At 30.6% G+C, this 24,564-nt stretch overlaps 1 protein-coding gene across 1 annotated transcript in view; it reads right to left on the bottom strand.

Annotated features, from left to right (window-relative positions):
* The window catches only part of LOC117175465 (nuclear factor 1 X-type), a 121,191-nt gene extending 103,954 nt beyond the window's left edge, over positions 1-17,237 (bottom strand). The window contains exons 1-2 of the mRNA XM_033365170.1: positions 17,126-17,237; positions 2,196-2,351 (exon numbers count right to left, since the gene is read on the bottom strand). Of these exons, the coding sequence (XP_033221061.1) occupies positions 2,196-2,351; positions 17,126-17,206 (237 nt within the window). The 5' untranslated portion in view covers positions 17,207-17,237. The remainder of the gene's footprint in view (positions 1-2,195; positions 2,352-17,125) is intronic.
* Positions 17,238-24,564: the final 7,327 nt, after the last annotated feature.

The following is a 24,564-nucleotide window of genomic DNA, read 5'->3' as shown; positions in this document are numbered from 1 at the left end:
GGGTCAAAAATAATCTTTGAAAAGTGTAAAACATATTTAACCCATTTATTGTAAAAAAATAGTGGGAGAAGATTTTAATTACAGAAAATGGTACTAAGTTTACCAGGGTAAAAACGATTACCACAAGTGTAACACCTTTACCCCATTTTTTTATCAAATAGTGGAATTTTCAACCTAAAAAATCAATATTTTCAAGCCAGAAGGTTAATTTTCTAGCAAAAAAGACTAATTAAAAAAAGTCATATTTTTAATAAAATAGTTATATTTTTTAATGAAGAGATAAATTTTAAACAGAAATGATAAATCTTCAAACAAGAAAAATAAATTTCTAACAAATGATTGCATCTTTTAGGTGAATTATGGAATTGTAATCAAAAAAGACCAATTCTTAGAGAAAAATGTAATAAGTTGATATTTAAACCAAAGAAAGGTTTTTATTTTTAATTAAAAACAGTTGAGTTAGTGACAGAATTCCGGTTCTAAATCTGTCATTTTCTCTGATAAAATTACAACATTTATTGACTTATTATTAACAATTTTGTATAAACAGCTAGAATTCAGACACTGATATTAGTCAAGTTTATTTGTTGCATTTTTACCCCAAAAAATATTACACTTCTGACAAAATAGATTTATTTATAAACAAAAGGGACAAATATTGACTAAAATAGTTGAATTTTTAAGTAAATACGATTTTCAAGTCAACAAATAATCAAATTTCAACCAGATTCTTGAATTTCCAAGCCAAGAAGACGAATTTTATATAAGAGTCAAATTTTCAACCCCACAATATGAATTTTTAACCAACTAGTTTAATTTGAAACCAAAAATTATTATTCAGCAATACAATAGCTGATTTAGAGCTAGAATTCAGTACTAATTGATATTAGTAAAAAAGATAATATATAAAACTTAAAGAGAAGCAAAAAGTTACATTTTCGAGCAAAACTATGAAATTTCTACCAAAAGAGGAGAATTTTTAAACCAAAAGGACAAATATGAATCAAAACAGTTAAAACTTAAAACAAACACGAAACAAACACGAAAAAGAAGACGAGGATCCTACTAAAAGAGATGAATTTTTTATCAGAAAACATTTGTTGGTCAAGAAAGTAAAAATATCCATCAAATTGTGCAATTTTTAAATCAAGAAGACAATCTGTCGACAAAGAAGATCAATTTTCAACAAAAAAACCAATGCTCAACATAAAATATAGTAATAAACTGTTTAACCAAAGAGAATGAACTTTTTACGAAAAATGCACTGGAACTTCGATTTGTGCATGATTTTGGTAATGACCTTCGACACAAAAGCAGACACTCCGAAAGCAAATATCAGGGTCGCGATAACGAATTCTGTTGGATTTCGAGGTATACGCAACCTAATGCAACTAACGCGCTGCCTGCGGCCCTCCTGTTGTTTGTCACACTTAAATGCGCAGCGCCTCCCCTCTCGGCCCCGTGACTCCTCTTATCCATAACCGCCGAGCGGCATCAATTCGCGAAGCGCACAAATCAAGTTTGAAGCAATTCAGGTTTCAGCGTAGTTAGATTTCCCTATAGGATCGATTATAGTGTTCTATACATTCATTTTGCATTTAAGTGGAATAGAAGTGAAAAATAATTTGGAACTGTTTTTAATACTTTAAAAACATGATCTTAGAAAAAAATTTACTTCGCTACTGCATACTTTTCGATTTTGGATTAAAAACTGGTAAATTAGCACTACACAAAGTGTGACGGCCCTAGCAACATATTCGGCTCTGTAAAGACTTATGTTAATACAGGATTAAATATTTATATTAATTCATAATAATATGTATCTTAAATTATAATAATATTTCTATGAAATTATAATAATTTCAATATTAACATTGATATCATATTAATATTATTATAAATTAATAGACGATTAAATATTTAACATTTTTTAAATATTTTAAATTTGTTGCTTCAATATTTTAAACTTTTCGATTGGCTAAAATTGCATGAACCTTTACTATACCCTAGGTTTGGTAGCATTACCCTGAATGTATTATATTTACTCAGTTTGATTTGAAAAAATAGGGGGAGAGTCTTTCATCTTTGAAAAATTGACTGAGTTTACCCCGAGTTTGATAGCTTTACCCCGGTTGAGGGTAGAATTTTGTCAGTGGTATCGTGAAAAATAAATAGATAATTAAAATAAAACTCACCTGGAGTTCCTCCTTGCACTGACGTTCCTCTTCGAGACTCATCCGCTTCTCGTGCTTCTTATAGTAACGCCTTTTTGCGGCTTGTAGGTTAAACCACGTGTACGAGAAAGACTTCACGAATGGTAGGAGGGCCTCAATGAATGGATGGAACTCATCCTGAAATCAAAGACGTCCATTTCACGTTCCACTTCACCGTCCACTTCATTTACCACCGCTCTTAATGCCTCTCCACCTATTTGAAAACCATCAGACAATAGCTACTTTCGGTGTTACGGCATACCAGTTACTATTTTCATGCATCTCTTTTCCTCATTTTGTAAGTAAGAACACAGAGTGAGGAGATTTTTCTGTCATAAGGTAGAAGAAGAAAGAAGAAGGTTTCAAGGAAGTGTTTTTTGATTTTTAGAAAGGTAGGCTTTCTGCTCTTTATAAATTAAGAACTCAATACAGCACGCGGCTCTTCATTTTTTAATTTTTTTAATAGCTTAGTACCGTGAAAAGAATTAACCCTGACGCGTAGGAAAACCGGGTAACTCTTTATAAAATATACTAACATGCAAAACAAAAAAGCAGTAACTACATTTGGGATTTGATCATCTGATTTACATGTGTTGCCAATATGTTTTAATAAAACACAATTGCGCATATCAAGGGACAAAATCCCAAATTTAGTTAACGTTTTCTTGTTTTGCTTTGTAGTATAATAATCTACTTTTTGACGTATACAGATGAAAATGTTCCACCGCGGAGAAATCCAATGAATAGGTTCTAACTCGAAAGTACCAAATGGAAAGGTGCTACGCGGAGTTGAGGGCGCTGGTTTTCTCAATACAATTTATATGGGATTTAAAGCTTCGAGAGTTCGCCACGCGAATTAGAACCTTTTCATTCTGGCTTCACGAATTAGCACCTTGTCATTTGGTCTTGACGAGATGGAACCTGGTCATTTGGACACGTCGAATTTATGAATACTGTCCATGTTGAAGCTCCTATGTATCCGCTCGCTTTTCGAGTGTTTTCACTCTCGTGACTTTTTCTATTATATCAATGTTTCGCATTATAGGCTGACGGAAAAAGTTAATATTCATTTAAGAAGTCAACGGATTTTGGCAAGGAACAACAAATCTGAAGTAAGGCAACAGCGAGGAACGCTCTCGTATGTTTGGCATTTTATAAAGGTGTCTTTAACATGCGTTTGTTCCCCTTGACTTTCAAGCTATTATTTTGTTCTTTAGATTAAACTGGTTGAATTCTATAAGTCCTGATGCACGGTTTGAAAATTAATCATTTTTAACGACTTAGTTTCAATATCCAGATATAATAATAAAAAGAAGTTTGGATTTATATAATTTTTAACGTATTAGGTTTATGCTGAATAATTTAAGAAGTTTGCAATTAAACGAATCTAAATTTCAGAGTTTTTATAATAATTTAACTCCTAATCATAAACTTTAAAATTGCTTTAATTTATATTTATAATTACAATTTTCAATGAGAAATTGTGAAACTGTTTAATTCTGGTGGCTTTGAAACTACATTTTTTTGCTTTAAAAGCAAGGAGGTCAAAAATGGAGATCAAAAGTAAGTTTAAGAGTTTTTGAATGAAAGGTGTTTTTCTTGTTTTTGTTTACTAAAAAATCTTAGGTTTTTTTCTTTAAATAATCTTTAAGTTTGAGAATCAAAATTTTATTATTAATTCATGAAAATAAGCATTTAGCAGGATTTGATCGGATAACTACTTCAACCATTTTTAACTCTTTTAATCACAATTAGAAAAATGTTCTTTTTACTGCATTTGCGATTATAGTGTTTACTCATACTTTCTCATTTGAACTTCACTCTTAAATATTTCTAAATTTTTTAATTTGATGTTGAAAGCCTTGATAGACAGATTAAATATGAATAATTTAATATTAAAATTCAAGTAGAAAGAATTGAAATTACACAATTTCCAGTTTAAAGAATGTTTAGTTTAACAATCTTGAATAAAATGGATTTAGAATAAACCTAAAACAATGAGAACTTAAGACAAAAATTTGTCAATTTTTTTGTAATTGAAAATTCTTTTGTTTCTTAGTTTCAATATAATATCTTAAAACTGTCTCATTTCTAGTTGAACATTCAAAAAATAAGCTATATTTTCAATTTTTCCTTTTCATAAGTTTTTATTTTGCAATGAACATTAAAATGGTTGAATATTGAAAAGTATGATTAAGCACATAAAAAGTTTTTATCGTCGCAGTTCTTAGTGACCACAAATGTTTTTAGTTATAATGAAGTTCGGATTCGTTTCATCTTCAACGTGTAATGTAACGTTTAAAATTATGTAAATTAAAGGCTTTCAATTTTTAATTATTAAATTTTGAAACCCTTCCATTAGACATAATACAATTTCAAATTTTTAACTTTTATATAATCCAATTTTTAAAGCGCAAATATTCTATTTTAACTATTGGAAATTTTTCTATCTTTGATATTTCAATCTGAAAACATAAAATTTTAAGGTTTTACAATTCCAGAAAAAATTGTATAATATCAAACGCTTCGGATTAAAAATACCATTTCAATTCCTTTTTATTCCATTTGCAATATTACACTTCTTGAAAATTTTACCTAATCTTTTAATAAAAAAATAGTATTGCAAAAACTTCGAAAACTTTATATTTAAACATTTGTTTCATGATGAATTCTTAAATTGCTTATATTTTTAATGTCACCGAGTAAACATCCAGAGACATGAACGCGCTATGCGCGCGTGCATTTCCTACTAGTAATATTACATTTTGTAATTTGATTTTGTTTTTCTGGACATAAATCTGAACGATATTCAGTTTTTTTTCCTGTAAAATAAATGTGAAACTTTATTTCAGAGGCTTCTCGTTCCAGTTTCGTGGATAAATTTTGATAATAATAATAATAATAATATGAAGCTGCAATTCACTTGGTAATACTTTTTATTAAAAGAGAATGAATTAAACCCACATTAAGGGGTAAATACTTGTCGCTGAATTAAATATTTTAAGTTTGTGACTTTGAAGAGGAAGAGTTAGGTATTATAAATTCAAAGCATTATTATCTAATTTTAATTCCTTCTCGGTAATGTATTGACCAAAATTCAAAAAAGAGGCCCCACTGAACCACATCTTACGGTCCTGGATTTTAAAATTAATGTTGATTTAAAATAATATGTTGTTGCTATTATCATGAGAAAAATATGTTGTGGGTTTAACCCTAGAATACTAACTATACGTCTCCAGGACGTAGTATGAAATTAAAATAGACGCTACAGACCCAATTTACTTGAAATAAATAAATAAAATCAATATAGGGTCGATTTAAAAAAAAAAATTGAAATTTATAAATAATTTACGATTATTGTAATTTAAAAATTACAATTTATAAATAAAGGTCATATTTCAAATCGTGTGTTGTGGGTATATTTATTAAACCCTTGGTCTAAAAATATACAGTTCACCGTACTTGTAAAACTGAATTTCAGCAGATTTTAATGATATTTAGAGACGTATATTTAGTTTTTTGCAATTTTTATTTAACTTAGTATTATAGGGTTAAACCTTACAGACGCCAAACTTTTATTTCAAATAAATACCATTTCAAAAAAATACCAAAAAATATGTTTTTATATTAATGCTACCTGTTTCACACTGTTTATTAATATTTTGTCTAAAATATATAGCAGGAGGGAACTGACCCTCGACAAATGGCAATTTTCATTATACATTAAGGATGTACTAAAGTTATCGCAAGTTATAAAATATAATTGAATAGCTTGGATGTTAAACTCGTGTTCTAGTTGGAACTAATTTTGTGAGAAAATTTAGATAGCAATAGTTATTCACAGATTAGGCTGAAGGGCTCATTTTATTCCTGGAAAGATTTTCTACAATTTTGTTTGGTGCATTTTTGTATAAAAAGTTGTACTTAAGGATTATACAGTTCTTATTTTTATAAAAAATATGTTTCTGAAATACAAGTTTTCAAATAAAAACGAACCATCGAGATTTTAAAAAAAAATCTTTCCAAGAATAAATTCCGCCCTACAATATTAGGGTTAATCAAGAATTGCAACTTTTGCCCAACAAGGAAGCAAAGACGTAATATGTTTCCGACATATATGTAGTTAATTAAATAAATGAAAACCTGAAATATTATTTTGCAAAGTTAGCTTTCAGTTATCTTCCAAAATCGGTTACAATTAACACTTGGAATATTTTTCTCGATTTTTTAAATCATTTTTAACCATGCTTATTTTTAAGCTTGAGAGAACTTTAGTTCATCCTACAATTCCTTTAGAATATTATAAACAGTTTTTATAAAGAAGATCACTCATTTGGCATTTTGAACATAGAAAACTTTTCTTTTTTGTTGGGTCCCTTTTCTTTCATCTCAAGATTAATAATATTTTATCAAGGTTATCATAAGAAGGTTGCGATTTAATAACAATGACCATTGTTATAAATTATTTGTATAACAAAATTCACTTATGTCGCATTTTTTAATGTAGAAATTTTTTCGGTACAGTCATTTCCTTTTATTACAAGAATAATATCCTGTACAATTGTAGATTTTCAACAAACATCATATCAATTGTAATTATTTTTTTCAATCCTATCAGAAAATTTGCAGTTGATCATAAGAATTAACCAAAACATTTTTGTCATGATTACTATACAATTACTATACAATCTTTTGGATGATAATATTATTCTTGAAATGAAAAAAATTGATCCCGCAGTACAGAAAAACTTTCTATGTCCGAAAATGCCTAAAATAATTATTTTGTTTATAAAAATAAGCATTATAAAATATAATAAATATAAAAATTCCGCGTTGAAAAAATTGACCATGTTTGAAGATGGGAAATAAGTCAATTTATTTATAATGATTGTTTATAGAATTTACAATTGTTTTTATTTAATTTTTAGTGGTAATTTATTAATAATTTTAAATAATTTATAGAAGAAATTAGTACAAATAATGCATTAAACGTGACTATAATTTTTAGACATCAAATGGAAATTTGTTCTTTTACTATCCAAGCCATGATGCCTCCTGCAATATATGATAAAGTTTTTTTCATTTAAAGTTAATTGTTTAATCGGAATATAAAAATTGATATCAAAATTTCTAAAGGTAAAAAACGATATTTATTGCTCATCTAAAATTAAATGTGTCTTTCTGTTAAAAAAAATCGTGAAAAAATGAATCCCATTCCTCCGAAACATTAACATCATGAGAATTTCGTGCTATTTTAATCCAGTATATTCAAATTATTCTATCTCACTGAATTATTGCCTTTATATTTCAATTGTCCCATCTTAGAAGATTTTCGTTGTAGATTGTTTATGATTATGGTCTCTATTATATATTTCTTCTCTATCGTATGGGGAAGGTCCTCAAATTTTCGCAATATTTACAAAAAATGTTAAGGAGTACAATTGTGCTCTTGTGTCTGTCTGTTCCTAACGAATCGTACTATTTATAACTTTTACCGGCGCCAAATATTTTTTTAATGTAACACAAAATGGAAGTCTTGTTCTTTGTATCAGCGACAATATTTAATTATAAGATGTTTCTTTAAAATTAATGTACGCATTTACATAAATAAATCGAAAAATACGAAAATCTACATTTTTACATAAATTTTATGTTCGCAACCTCTGAATAAAAAAACCTTTCTAAAACCATAAAAACAAGTTTTTTTGCAAACCACCCTAATATTCATTTGGTGCCTTGCAGCATTTAGGTATTATTGTATTACCCAACGTTTAGGATGAGGGAAGGAGTAGTTATATGGGAGTATCTTTGCAAATTCAAGGTCGCTCACTACTTGACCTTGCACGTGTGATACCAGCTTTTCTTTTCCCTTCATACATGCACCATACAAGTTCTTCCTGTGAGTTTTATCGTGGAATCTTGGCCATTCAACTGCACTTGACAGAGTGCCGGAACCAGGGAGTGAATTCTAGACGCGCTTGGGGCGGTGCCACGTGTTACGCAGGGGGAGGATGATTTTTGTATCTGTCAAATGTTTAGTACAGAAATGCATAACCGATCTCATTCCCATTCCAATTCTGAATCTTCGATATTTAAGCTTCAAACAACCTCACTTCTCAATTTCTACGGCAGGATTTGAAACCCAATAACTGAAATACAACTTTATTAATAATAGTATTGCGTTAATTAATAATCAATTAGTATACTCTATAGTAAAAATGATATTGTACAATAGTTTTATATTTTCTTTTGAAAATATTTAGTTTTTAATGTATTTGAATAGAACCACTATAAAATGCATTTCTGTAATAAGCTTCAAGGTTTTGGAAGACGTCATTTCGCCTTCGTGAAGTTTATGATTTAGTAGTTCTTATAGTTCCAATTTATAATTTTATTATGGTTTAGTCTTGTCTGAAATCGTAAATTGATTTAGTTCATGAATCTGACTTTTTTAAATTCAGAACCATTGTTTACTTTGTTTTACAAAAGTTCTACGCCTCGGCTTAATATTGATTGATTTACAAGCATAAGGACATAAGGTTATTCAGTTGATTCAGCAAAATTGAGATTTATCAAAACGCTTTGATCTAATAAACGTTTTTAGCTGAATTGACAATAGCATATCAAAACGATTTTCTTGACTCAGCAGTACGTTTCGCGAAGCTTTAGGGGTAAATTTCCCCAAAAGATGGAACAACTGAACTAGTATAATATATTTCAGATTTATCTTGGAAATGCATCTTTTATTTCCAGGAGCACATGCAAAGAAATCAATCAATATTTATATATTTATCGTATCTGAATATCTTAATCTTCTATATATAATCTAAATTATATTCCATATTGGTGCTGATTTTAATTTTACTGCATGAAGAAGCTAACAATAAATAAGAATATTTAAGCCAATGCTAAATAATAATAGTATTTATGTTAGGCTTTCTCTATGACTAAAGCCCTGGTAGTGACATTTTAACACAACTGCACCTAATAAATTTATTGAGAGGTGGATCTACCGCCCCTAATTGTTTGAAACCTAGAGTCTGAAAAGGGGTTGATATCTGGGATATAGGATACAGATTAGGGATGGAGAATGCTGGAGAAATCAGGCGCATAAAAGCGTTAACGACACCAACCATCGAGTATTCGCAAGCACTGCGGCTGCTGTGGCACACTACCGTCTGTCTATCCCACTGTCGGTCCAGCTGTCAGAAACACTGATTCTTGCAGTATCCGTAGTGTTCACAATTCTCCTCCGCCTCTCTGTCGCAGGATGATCGTGGCCTCATCTGTTTAACGTGCGCCAGGTTTAGCGCACCGATTCACGATAGCCTTCAACTTTTCACCACAACACCCCGATCAACGCGATTCTCTTCTACAACTTTAACCCTTTCTTGTTGGCATTTTGTTTCCCGATAACTTTTTTCTTCCCAATTCCTCTTTTTTACCGATACCTCTTTTGTTGCCCTTTTTCATTCAGCCCCCAAACTCTGTCAAAAAAATTAATATACATTCACTTGATATTGTCACCATGTAGCCAACCGAACCTTTAGTTGGTCGGATACACAGGGTCGTCACCTATTTATTTCGAGCGAGGCCGAAGCCACGGAAGAATTCTCGCGAAATTTGTGTAAAGTCATTGCTAACTATACATATAGACTAGAAATAATTTCAATCCGGAAAGAGAAATAAGAAATTTCATGTGCTTTAAGCTTTAGGATGATCTTTAGAGTCAAACCATTTTGGTTGCCCCGAAATAAATTAGTCTATTTTTGTTAGGTCTTAGTGACGTGGGGAAGGGCTATTTTTTAATGACACTCTGTGAGACTACGGCAGGTTGTTGCCTGTCTTGTATTATTCATTAGCCTCCAATACCTCTGAATTCTGATTTCTACATTCCCAACTGCGTAAATTTGCATTAGTTGTCAGGGTTAAGTTCCGAATTTTAAATGTACAAAAATAATATATACTGAGAAAGTTATAACAGTTTTTTATTTTGATGTTGAACATACGTATTACACAAAAATCTGATTCAAATAAGGAATCAAAAAAGAACTTTATCAAACATCTAATTCGAACGTCATCATCAGTCTTGTAGGAAAAACAATAATGAAGTGTATGGTTATTTTGAATAATGTGGAAACCTAATCTTCCTTATAGCAACAAATCTGAATGAACAGCCCAAGCAACCTCAGAATAACTTAATTAGGATTGAGATTCATTAAGATTCCCTAAAGGAAATCCCTAAATCTTTTAGTAAGAAAAATCTTGAAATGTCCATAATAAATCTGAAACATCTGCTTTGAATTATTCATCTTCATATGAAGATAATAACAAGATAGTTATTATTATCATAATGAAATATGTTAGGAACAACACTAAAAGAAATAGGTGTCCCAAAACGAAAGACATTCAAGGACATGCTAGAAAATCAGAACCGCTATAAAACAATTAAATTTTGATTTTTACTCTAGTATCATCAATCATTCCATAGAAAAAAGAAGGAAAATTGTTATCAGCGTGCTGAAATGTTTGACGAATAACACTAAAAAAGTGTTATGATGGTCAGAAGAGTTAAGTCTCACTTCTGAATGCAAAACAAATAATTTGAAAGGCATATTTAATCAAAAAGTAATTGCATTTCTGAATTATAACGATACATTATCCAAGTCTTGCAGCCATTTCCTCAGGACCCTAGGAATACCACAATCAAAACTTTGGTTTGACAAATAGAACAGTGGTTATAATCGTACTAAGAAGTTTAGCAATAACACTAAATGATGAGGGTTTGTACCTATTATTAACCCTAGTAACGATGTTTGCACAATGATCATAGAAAACTAAAACTCATTGTCAAAGAGGTAACACAGTTTTAAGTACCATCATCTTACGTTTCAAATCCAACATCTTTTGTAATCCAAATATTTTATGAAATAAAAGCATGTAGAACAATTCATTTTTTGTTAAGACTGTCTTAGCTTCCAGGAGAAACACTAGGTGAAAGACTTCCATAATTTTTCATGGTGGCAATAATAGATTAGAACATACTATCTACAAATGTGCAATTCATTCTAAAACAACATTTTAAACTGATCTTGCAAGTTCTATAACTGTGATTAAAACCATTGCACTCGTAACTTCTACTCCTGCAGCTAAACTAACCACAAGTCCAGAATCCCAACACTTTGGTTCTATATTGCACTTGAGAGGAAATAACAAGCGACCACAGCTTATTGCCAAATATCAAAACATGATTTACACACTTAAAAATATTTATATGTAAACTGCTTTTAAAATTATATTCGTCCGTTTTGCTGAATCATTCTTTTCTACAGCTGACAAATCCTCTGAACTCTAATCATCTTGCAGCATGTATGACGGAAAACAGAAGAGTCTCACTCAATTTTTAAAAAGAGAGTACTTTCAATATGATAGAACTGAAGACTTTTCAAAACACCAATGCCAGAAATAGCTGATGCTAAATACACATTAGTTACACCTAAACTCAAAGGAAGACATCGCAATCAAGTTCCTATGTCGTCCGAACTCATCCGGACTAATTGGATTTCTAGTCCACCGGCTTCCGACTAAAATAAACTGAACGAAATCGCAAAGAGTCCTAGTCCAGATATCCACAATAGGTGTCCGGCCCATCCCTTAACATAACACACATCCCAGAGGATCATCCCCAAATACAAAATCCTTAAGAAGTCTAAAAATCTGCAAGATCTTTTGGGACATGTGTACTGCTCTGGGTCCTACTAGATGATAAAAACAAATTTTCAAACCAATAAAGCTGGAATTCAAATTCTTCTTTGAAATAAGGGCACTTGGTTTCAAAACCGAATTCGGATTAGGATCTTGTTTCACTTCCGTCTGACCTCGGTTCGACAATTCTCGAAGTATCACGACACACCGCTTCGACTTTAAATCTCAATTAGAATAACTGCGTGGCGGTCCGTTGGCGCAAACCGGAGACGACGTTGATCGTCGCGACGAAACTGAGACGCCGGTGGAAGAAACGCGCGTATCTAGACGCAAGTCGTGCCGAAGGCACCGCGCGGCGGCCAGGTACGGCACCCCAAACAGTTATTAATAGCTCATGTCCTAGCTTACTAGATTTGCCCTCGAACCGACGCAACCTCTCCCCCTTTGCTCTTCCTAACTCTTCCCCTTTTCACTCCTCCTTTAAGACCGCGTTTGCTCCCATCTTCATCTCCGTTTTGGACTTATTACTCCCGTTATTACGTATTTGATTCTAATTATACGAAGACGTCGGAAGAGACCAGAGAAGGCTGGCCTAATAGGCTCAAGCTGAACCACCCTGATCATATAACCCAATAATAGTTTTTTTTAATTTAACATCAATACAGATCGTGACAAACTTTCAAAAGATCAGCGTATGGTTAGAAATTAGGTTTTGGTTGATCATAAGTCATGAGATTTGACTATCTGAGTGATCAATTAACAATTGCATGATTAAAAACTTTTATTTTAACTCGCATCTACAGGTCCTTAATCCATTCCTTAAGATATTATTATTGTTGATAATATTTTGTTCCTACGCAGTCATCACAACGAGGAAAGGAGGTCATCATACTAAATTTTTTTAGAAATGAAACTAAAAGTAGAAGTATTGTATTTAGCATTGGCTCTGTGAGAAAGATAATATATCAATAAGAATCTTGAACGAAACCATAAGCCAAATGAAAAAATAAATCTGAATGAGATCATCACCATTTCAATTGTTGTTACGCAACCATCATTACAATGATAAAGGCAAAGTGTAGTTAGAAACAAGATCAGAAAAAGTGATATTTTAAAACAATTTGGAAGGAACATATAAACTAAGCAAAAGATCAAGCCTAATGATCATCATACGCTTAGCAATATTTTCATAAGAAAGACGTTATATACTATTCCTAAAGAAAAATACAACCCTGATAAGTAAAAGACTTTCGAATTCTAATCATCATTATACTGTATTTTAAGTACTGAGCACCCAGAACATGTACTCGAAATCATTCTTCTTCTAAATAAAACCTTTCAAATGATAACTTTTTAATTATCACAATGGTAACAAATTTGAAGATCAACACAAAAGAAGATTGTATTTTTCGCAACAGTGCTTAATGACAATGATTATAATTAGACCTATTTGTGATCAGAAAGAATAGCTTTGATCCAAATGGTGTCATGTTATTGAGTAAATTGTAAAAGGATGTTGCAATAGAGTGGGTATAGGAGTGTTAAAATAAAAAAGGTGTTATATAAGAAGCATCTTAAATGTCAGAGATGTTCGGATTTTACGTCCTTCGACGTCCATACCTTGGACCATGTTACCGAAGCAATGGAGTACGAATTCAGAAAGAGAATAAGAAAAGGAAGAAATGAGAACCAGGAAGAGAAAGAGAGAGAAAGAGACCACGCGGCTGCAACTGAAGGCGGTCGATAGCCAAACTCCTCTCTGTCTGGCGGGACATAACATAGACACAAGCATAGACGTAGAGTCGAAAGCACAGACCGACCAGAGAAAGCACAACGCGAATTCGCCGAAAACAAGAATTCGTTTCTTTCACAATTCCACTGAGAGAAAAGAGATTATTATGACATATAGAGTATATTTACTTCTGGATGAGTGAATGTCATCTCTTCTCAAACGAGTTCAAAGGAAAAATTCTTGTAGGAATAAACGTTCTTTTCCCCTTTTCGGAACCTGGTAATAACTTTCAGAGTAGTGATCACATTTTTTATCTGATTCGGAAATCATTTTTAGGTATGGCTTATCTTTCTTTATGAAGAAAATAAAGATTTTTTAAAGGCTGAAGATCTATAGATTCTGAAAGGAAATCAAAATCAATGGAACAAACCAAACGACGATAATCTATTGGAGAGTATTGTTGAAAAGTACAATACAAGCGTATAACATTTCTGATTTTCCTCTTGGATAAATATTTTAGGATTATAAGAAAAGAAAACGCTTAGATTCTGTGATTTTAAATATACTTTTGTTTAAGAAAGGAAATAGTAATACAATTTTCGCAGATTGCATATTTGATGCATTTTTGATAAAGGAGATTATTAGATTTTGTTGGAGAACAGGAATATTAGGGTTGAGATCTAATTTTGAGGAAAGCAATAATTATGCAAACGCAGTCAAAGGCAACGTTTGATGCCTACTTTAGGTATCAAAGGGGAAGAAAAGAGGATGCACTACCCCAAATAAATGTCGTGTACGACGCACTAATGACTGTTCTAAGTTTGCAGATGACGCGGGATTACAGAGGACAATGAACTTCCAAATCAACCCGGTTCATATCATCTTGACACATGTCAACTTTAACCCTCCAAAACATTTTTATCAATCACTAAAACCCCGTTTGTCAAACTTTGATATTTAAAAAAAATTACTAAAAGTCCTAGTTCAAGTATTGAAACAAACAATTACCGTCTGTTTAAATAAATCTAATCTTTGCTCTATCTATAAATAAAATTGATCTTTTTTCATATCGGTGCAAAATACTAAAAAATCAATTATTCAATTGCAATTGAAAAACAAAGTTTAAAAATAAAACGAGGAACTTTTGATATTTTAGCAATTAAAATCCGGACTCTAATTTAGTATTCAGGAGCATATCGACATAGAAACTTTTTGCCTTCGTGATGTGAACGTCAGTGAGAATTCGAATCCCCTTTCCTGATTGCGATTACCGTCGGCGATAAACGCCGACTTCGGGGCAAGTTGTTAAAGTTTTTTAATAAAGCGATCTTCTTTGCGGCACTATTATGAATGCTGCATTGCTGAAAATCAGCTGACAAGTGCCAAGAGTGGGAAATACGTGTGATCGAGATGACAAGCACGCGGAACAATTGGACAGGTTTGCGTGTATCCTGGTTTTATAAGTGTCCTATTACGTGTTCTGATGCCTGTATGCCTTCATCTCTAATTATTATTAATATGCTCATTTTTTTCATACAATTCAACAAAAATTAAACTATTCGTCTTTTTGTATATCTTAATTCTTCACGAATTATATTAGAGACAATCGTTCTCCGATTTCCAGGTACCAATCGAGCACAAGCTTTTAAAAATTGTTAGCAAGTTACATTTCTAGAGAGGGTTTCGCAATAATTGAATTTCGTGTTATTAGATAGAATTTTTAAGTCCAGTAATAAAACATGATTCCATATTAATAGTTCCTCTCAGAAAAATGTCGCGACTTTTGCAAAATTTATTTTAATCACTGACTTCTTTCAGATTTCCAGGTTTGTCTGACTTGCGACCAGCTGAAGAATTATCGGATAAAGGTATCATTTTTTATTCCGGAATAATGTTCTATCTTATTATCTTCCTGAGAATTATTGATTCTTCATTCGGAATATATTGAAGCTATTGATAAATATTTATTTAAAAAACATGTCCCCAGGTTATTTTTCCAGAAATTCATGTAGATATGATTCAAACATGAATTGAACTCTTATTCCTACAAATATGTTAAATCCTCAATTATTTCTTTAAGATTAAGTCATATTTGAAAAGGATCTGGAACAAAAATCACGACTACCATTTTTTAAGAACAATTATGATTGTTGCCAGCTAAAACAAACTGCCAAAATGAATAGTTTCAATTCACCTGATAATTCTATACTCTAAATATCTAATAATCTGATAAAAATATTTTACAATTTTGTTAAACATCAGATTTTCATTAGTAGAGGTCAATTTTGATACTAGATCTTACTAAAATATAGCTATATAAAAAGTAACAAAAAAGTACATGACATGTGACACTAGGACAAAAACAAAAATTTTCTACCAAAAAATCGAGAAATAAACGACACAATATTTTTAACTTTATTTAGATCATTGCTTTTCATCAATGGACTAAAAGTTTTTTTTAACTTAAGGTGCTTCTTCCAATAACTTCAGATTACTTATAATATTCTATTCCATCAGGCAGAAAAAAACGGTTTATATGACAGGAATTCTGTGTTAAAATAGCGGCAGCGTAGTTTACACGTGGAGCTTACCAATTTTTTGTAATCTTCACGAAAGTTTTAGGTATTTTGCTAATTTACGAATATTTTCTTTAAATCTTACAACATTTTTTGGTAAGTCATACAGAAAATTACGCAAATCTCACAGGATTTGCTGCAAACATTACAGAAAAATGCATGGTGTGTCAGTTCTGTAATAATAACAGACTCTTTTTCCGAGATCAACTTTAATTAGCTCAAATGGCAAAATTATTTCTAACAAGGTAAATCATTTTTCATCAGATCTTCACTAAGAATCTAAAGTTTCGAGAACAGAACTCCTATTTCCTCAACTAAAAAACTTTTTCAATGCAGATTTTCCTTACAAAAAAACTTCCATTCCGTAAACTATTTTAACTCTTAATTTAATGTGCACTATTAGGTAAAATTAAAAAATGATCTATCACAACATTCAAAACAAAAGGAACACTTGCAGCTCTCAATCACGACCTTAACGTTAGAGAACACTATGTATTTTGTATGTCTATCAAGAGTTTAGAATTTAATTTTAATTTAATTTTCTTTTTAAACTTGCATTAGTACAAACTGATAAAACAATTTTTCACTGAACGTCTATCCCTTTTTTGAAACCAGCAATAAATCGTTTTATAAGCTATCTACATAATGAAACCCCCAAAATAAAATAGTATCTCTCACTACATTTGCATTTCTAGAAACTCCCGTTTCTCAGCTCTTGTATATACTCGCGAAAAGCAGATAAAAAGAAGCCCAGGCTCAAAATCCGCTCTAGCCATCAATGTTTACAAATCGCTCCCTTGATGAATCATGAAAGCCAGACTTAGCTACATAGAAGCATATCATACAAGAAGTTGCAGTAAGCTCAAGCAAAGCAAGAATCTAATCTAAGCAGTAAGCACCTGTCCTACGGAAGGGGCCTGTAGGTATGTCGAGACATCCGGTTCCACCATGCAGCTCCTCAGGGTGTCCGGGATGAACATGAGTAGCTGGGACGGTGGGGGTCCAGGCTGATGCCGATTGACACCTGGATGGCACTCGTGCGCCTGTAGCTGCAGCGTTCTAAACGTTTTGGATGCCTTGAGGTGGACACTAGCGCGGATGAAGACCACCAAAAAATTTGTTGATACTTTTGGGACTAAACTCTCCCACAGTGTTCAGAAAATCTCCAACGAAGAACTTGAGACCTAACTCTTACAACCAGAGGAATCTTTGCAAACTTTTGGTAGCTTGATCCTGAGGAAGTTTGACTCCCTCGGACCTTCTCTATCGAAAGGACGAAAAGTCCTTCCGTTACTCTTTCACCCTGAAAGTCAGAAAACCTTGAAAGACTTGTAAACCTTGAAAGACTCGAAAACCTTGAGATCTGATTTTTTGTATGATGTCCCCTTCGGATTTGGTTACTTTCCCGCCTCTTCTGCTGGTGATCACTGGTCACGCGGTGCCTCCGTCGCACTTCCTTACATACGCTGGTGTCCTGGCTGATGGATTTTCTTTGACTTTCGTTATTAGTTGTGTTGGGTTTGTTGTTTTTGTTGGGTGGTGAGACACCGCACCCAGGCACACGCATCCTATCTAACGCGAGCCACACTCCTCACTCGACTAGCCTCTTCTCGTCGTCGTTCGTCGGTCTCTCGTTCCCGTTTTCTCGTATTTTCCCGTTCCCGATCGGGAGACGCCAGGTCCCAGACTACGCCGACTCTGAGCTTTGGGCACTGCGTCGGCGTCGGCGTAAAAGCTCTCTGATCTCGCGCAAGCTCGACGTCGGCCGAAGAGATTGACTCGCGCCTGCAAAAATCTACGAGCCTTAATAGTTCCACAGTTTCTCTTTTTTTCTTAAGATGCTTCGTTGATTGTGGAATCTCACATGCCACGTATATCCTAGAGCTAATTATTTTATATTTTAAGGGATGATAAATAAAAAAATTGTTTCAATACTGATAAACGAGTTCATTTAGATGCATTAAAAGGTATTCAATATTATTAATTACAGACTGTAGACAAAACATTTGATTGTTATGTTTTTTGTTGCCCTGGTCACATTTTTGTATAACCTTTTGTTGATTCAACCATATATGTATTGTTAAATCCAGAAACTATTTCTTAGTCTAACTTTAAAACAGTGTGGCCACTCAAATTAAACGAAAAGTAGTCCTTGTGAGGTATGATGACCAAAAAAATGTTAATTTGAATTTTTTAAAAGTTACCCCCTGATTTTTAATATTAAAATAAATTTAGAATAAAGTTCTCTTCCTTTTGGTGAAGCAATAACGCGATCAATTTTATTTTATTTTTAAAAAAAGGGTTAGAGGTTCCACTAGCCACTTTTAAGTCTGAATATGAATTTTATTCGTTTTTATTATATGAATTTAAAACTAAAAACTTTTTTTATTCCTTAAAAGTATTCGCTTAGTTATTGAGGAATATAACCTACATTTAATGAAACAAACAAAAATGTTGAAGATATTATCGAGCTCAGAATACAAAAATTTGTAATTTCATTACTACTGATGATCTGAAATTGCCCCTAAATATTTTTTCTTGCCGAAATAATATGCACATGATTTGTATGTCAATATAAAAAGAATATTCTCCACAAAGAATAAATTTATAATACTTATCCTAGATGACATAAAACATCTTCGATTTCAAATAAAACCAAAAATACACATCTTAAGAATATATTTTTTTTGTGTTTTAAAATTCAAGAATTTTTTCTGTCTTCCAGTATAAATACTCTTAATTTATTTCTTATATTGTAAAACAAATTAATTGCATTATATTTTAGAAGAAAAAATATTCAGGGGTCATTTCAGACTGTTATTTGTAATGAAATTATCAATTTTTGTAATCTTGCCCTGATAATATCTCAAAAGTTTTTTGTTTTATTTCATGAAATGGATGCTTTGTTCTTCAATAAATAATAAATACTGTCTAAATGTGAAAGAATTTGTCAGCTTTAGTTTGTATTTAAAAAATTGAAAACAAGGAAATTTCATTTACAGGCCTAAAATGGTCTAGTGAAACCTCTGAATAATTTTTTTGAAATAAGAGAACATTTATGGAGGTATTTTTCACCAAAAGGAAGAAATTTAGGGGTTAGCGTTTATAAAATTCAAGAACATACTTTATTTTGCACGCGCTGTTTTTGGTTTGAACATAATATTTTAAAATGAAAATTTAAACTCAACCCGCCAGTTCTTATTTAAAAAGTATCATCAACCCTATAAAGAAAATTTTTTGAGATAGAGAATTTTAAATATTTTGGAAGCAGAAAATAATTTTATCTTTTTTTTAGACATTTAGATGTTTATTTTAATTAAAAAAATCATACAAAAATTACCAAATATTTGTACAAAGTTGCCATAAATGTTTAAAATACGATTGATTATTTTCAATAAAAATTGGGGAGAGTTATTTTTCATTGTTTTTCAATTTTATTTGGAAAAAAAATAGGAATATCTTAATATCCATTCGAGAATTCATTTATCTCTTGCAAACAATATATCAAAATATTACCCAATTCAAGAAATAAAAATGAAAAATTATAATTTAATACTATCATTTTTATACATTTAAATTTTATTCACAAGCTATTTGCAAGATTCTAAAATATCAATTATTGAATAGATGTTATGCTATTTCTTTAGAGCTAAATAACCAATAAAATGTTGATTTTTCAAAAAAGCGAAAAAAGTTGTTAAAAATCTAAATAACAATTTAAAAACAAAAGTTTACAATATGAAAGTGACACTAACTAAAAATGTAAGCATTTTTGACTGAAGATTGCGGTAAAAAGTTTAATTTCCGGTTTAAACAACGAAATAAAAAAATGCTCCCAATAAGGGTATGTCCAATGAAAATAAAAAAATTTTTATTTAAAAAAATGATTTAGTTTCGAAAAATCAAAATGATATTAATATCAAGAAATATTATTGCTGAAAGTCTAAAAAAATGTGTTACATTGCTAAAATTTTAATTAAACTGCTATGGAAACAATTGTTAAAAATGATGCTATCAAAAAATCATATCATGAAAAATCACACCATTTACCATAAAAGGAAAGAGACTATAGACGATTGATTTAAAAATACAAGAGAATCGCCGAATTTTTTTCATAAAATTTTAAATACAAAGTTACACCCTGTATAAAAGAGAACTTGTTTGCAATTTTTATTGATATCTCCTCTTTAAATAGGCATATGGTCAAATCTATACAAGAGATTGCTTTTAATCTTTCAAAAAGCGTACAACAGAAGTTGTCCAATTTCAGTATTAATAAAGTGTAGTCTATAAATTAAATTTAACGTCACACAAATAACTAAACGAACTTATAAACTACAAGTTTTATTATATAAATTTGGCCATGTTTTTATTTGTTGCTTACAAGATATTAAACAACCTCGCGGAAAGATTTTACGATATTCCTATTTGATGATAAAATAAAGTGAAAAAAATAACGAAAAGAGGACTCTTCTTCATTAGTTTTTATTCGTTCTATTCAGCATTTTTTTTCTCTCTTTTAACATGATTTTAGCAAACTTCTCGAAAGGATTTTACGATATTTTTAATATATGCGATATTTTAAATTTTTAGGTTGGAACTGGTGCGTGACAATAAATATTACGTACTTTTTCATTCATAATTTCTAAAAGAAGTCGACTAACATTTTTAAACTTTACTCAATTGTGCTGGTATTTTTATATATTATTACTTTACTCAGATAATTTGAGAAAAAAAAGTATTATTTAAAGAATAAGTGAAGAAGTGGTCAGCTTTTTGGCAATCACACATACAAATTATTATAAAATAAAATTCCTAAGGGAGTGGACTATAGATAATCAAAATACAAACATTAAAGGAGTGCCCATTTGTTTTTAGTGCCATTTTTTGTCAAAAATTACACCCTGTATAATAAAAGAACTATTTTTGTCATTTTTTATTTGTATTTCCTCATCAAATAGTAATATTGTAAAATATATACGATAGGATATTTAAAATCTCGCAAAAAGCCTATACATTAAGTATAAAATTACAGATTTAAACTATAAATGACAATTTTTATTATTTAAATTTGACAGTGTTTTGATACTTCTTTATAAGATTTTAAACAACCTTTTAAAAGTATTATACGATATTCCTATTGAGTGATGAAATTAAATGGAGACATTGCAAAAAGTTGACTTTTCTACAATTTTTATGATTTTAGTTTAGCAATTGTATGTTTTTTGCAATATTTCTAACAGTATCTTGTATGAATTTCATGATATTCCTAATTGATGACAAAATAAAAATAAAGAATGATAAAAAAGTATGCAATTTTTCTTTTGGCAGAGCGAAATATGTGTGGTCCCTCCCCTTTACCACATTTTCTAAAAAAAAATCTTGATTATTTTCTGGTTGTCTCGATTTCCCGGTTCAATGACCACGCTGATTTTAAATAGGTGTTTAGATATTTTTGGAAGTCAAATTGGAAAAATATTGAATATCTAGAAAAAAGAATTCTCATTTGCCAGAAAATATGTCTATCGAATTATACATTCCATTTACCAATTTCAAAACAATCACATAATTATCATAATTTCATAAATTGTGAATCTTTTTTTTAATGTAGTAAGGTTTAACTTTTAAAAAAGGCAAACTTTAAAAAATCTCCTTTGTAAGAAATATTTTGAATAAACTAAATCCATTAAATTAATCTAATTATATGAACAAACAACAATTGTAAAAACAACAATCAGTGATGAATGTTTTTAATAATATTTAGCAAATTTCTTTTTCATGAAAATGAAAAAGAAAGATGCAAATATTACAATGTAAAAAAATGAGCGATTAAGTCAATTCACGGAACACTTTGAAAAACTGAAGTAAAGTACTGGGTTTGTAAAGAGGAACTTGTCTTTAGTTACAGGTGTCGCGCGTCGGAAAACTCGCGATTGGCACTGACGAAAGGTATTCTCAATTGGCAAAGACTAACCAAACCCAGACCCTTCCATGAGGAAAAAGTAAAAGACTCAGTATAAAACGTGTTGGATTCCAAGCTTTGAGAAGGCACTCGGCCAGGAAACGACATCAACGATATCTAATGGAAAGAACGTCTCTCCTGGGTGACTTTTCACAGAGTCTACATACATTGCTGTTGTCATCGAGAGGCGGAGTCCGTTCGCAAAGACCTGTTGTGCATAACGATCAAAGATTGTTCTACCGAGTACACGTATTTTAAATAAAACTGTTACATTCGCTTTGAATCCTTTATTTCATGCAATTCTTATCAACCATTTCTCCCTTTCTTCAGGCAAAAAGCAGGTCTGCTACAGATTAATGTACTTGAAAGAAGTAGAAAAAGTGACTAATCCAATTATTAAAATCCACATGGCGCCATTTTCGATTAATTCTCGAAACTATCTGGAAACTACTGGAAACCATTTGAAACTATTGTTGTCAGGAAACCCGTGTTCATGATGAAATGAAGCTTTATTTATTTATTTTTTTCAAATTTAAAAAAAGAGTCGGCAAACTTTAGATTTACAAGAAATGTAAGGTTATCGAAATACAATGATAATGTAATACCAATAAATCAATAAAACTAAGGTCTTCAACAATTTGAGATAAAAAATTTAATTTTGTCAGTTCAAGGAGTATAACATGGAATCCAAGTAGGCATTGCAACGAAAAATTAACTTCTTATAAACTCGATCCAAATTAAAAGCTACACTTTCAAAGTTCAATGTTTAAACTAAACTATAAAGTTTATACATACGCTATACTTATTTACGAATTAAATATTCTAAAATATTAGCAAAGAAATATTTTTAATTTTTATAAATTTTTAAAAAGTAGAAAGTTTTAGCTCAACAATTTTTCATAATAATTTTAAGATTCTAAAGAGATTCTTTTTCGTTACAATTAAGCAGATATCTAAAAAATACTTTTTTGTATCCTTGAAACTTTTAATATAAAGAGGTTTTAGACTTATTTTTAAGTTCAGGCCGAAATTCAGATAACTGGATAAACTATTTCAAATTTTTCAAGAGGAATAATTTTTATACTAAAATAAATATGAATTGTAAACCAAAATAAAATTTAACAAAGGAGTTTAACTTTCAACCGAGAAGTTTTATTTTGAACCAAAAAGATGAATTTTCAACCAAAGATGGAATCATTCAATTTATAATAAAAATCATAAATTGTCAACAAAAAATCAAACGAATTTTTATTTAAAGAAATGAACTTCTCACAAAGGAGTTTAAATTTCAACCGAGTAGTTTCATTTTTAACCAAAAATATAAATTTTCAACCAAAGATGGAATAATTAAATTTTCGATACAAAAATTAATTTCCAACCAAGAATGAAACTAATTTTCAAACAGAGTTGAAAATTTAACAAATGTGTTTAACTTTCAACCAACTAATTTTAAATTATGACCAAAAAGATAAATTTTTAACTAAATTAATGAAATATTTAACTGGAATATTTGAATTTTCAACCAAGCAGATGAATTTTCAAACATAAAGATTAATTTTTTATCAAAAAGCCCGTTTTTCAATCAAAATTATAATTTTCAACGAAATAGTTTAATTTTGAATTAATTTATCGATAATTTTTAAATAGAAATTTCATAGATTTTCAAAATCGACATTTGGATAGCGATTAATAATCAAATTTTTCATTTTTTACGAAAATAATGAAAAACTGGTTCACAAATGAGGGTATCTTGAATGAAAGTAAACAAATTTTATTCTAAAAAAATGATTCAGTTTCGAAAAAAGTAAAATGTTAATCATGTAAAGAAATATTATTGCTAAAAATTTGTAACAAAATATATTACGCTGTTGAAATTTTAACTAAATTTTAATTAAACTGATATGAAAACAATTTTTAAAAATAATGTATCACAATTTAATCATATTTTGAAAAATCACACCATTCACCATAAAAGGGAGGGGACTAAACGAGTAAAAATGCTTCGACTTGAGTTCGACTTGGTTATGTCTTGTGTTTGTCTGTAAGACATCGGTGTCTGGCTGCGTCTCAAAACTGAGTCGAGACATAGGCCTTCGTCTTACTTTTATTGTCACGACAGGTAAAACGGTGTTTACTTGTCTCTTTTACTTGGCTAGAGGTCGAACGGTTTTCGGCTCATAAATGAGATTAAAATTGATAAATGAAAAACTTCTAATAATTAAATTAGTAATTTTTTAATAAAAAATTCAGAATCTGTGGGTCTGAAGGAGTATAACCCTTTAAAATTTTCTTCAAATGCGTAAAAACAAACAAATTTTTCGGTATCATCTTCAAACAAGTATAATAAAAATGAAAATCCGTTAATAAGTTGATTGA

Source organism: Belonocnema kinseyi, chromosome 6 (assembly GCF_010883055.1).
Source record: "Belonocnema kinseyi isolate 2016_QV_RU_SX_M_011 chromosome 6, B_treatae_v1, whole genome shotgun sequence".
Classification (NCBI taxonomy): Eukaryota; Metazoa; Arthropoda; class Insecta; order Hymenoptera; family Cynipidae; genus Belonocnema; species Belonocnema kinseyi.
This window is presented reverse-complemented; position numbering and strand designations above follow the sequence as displayed.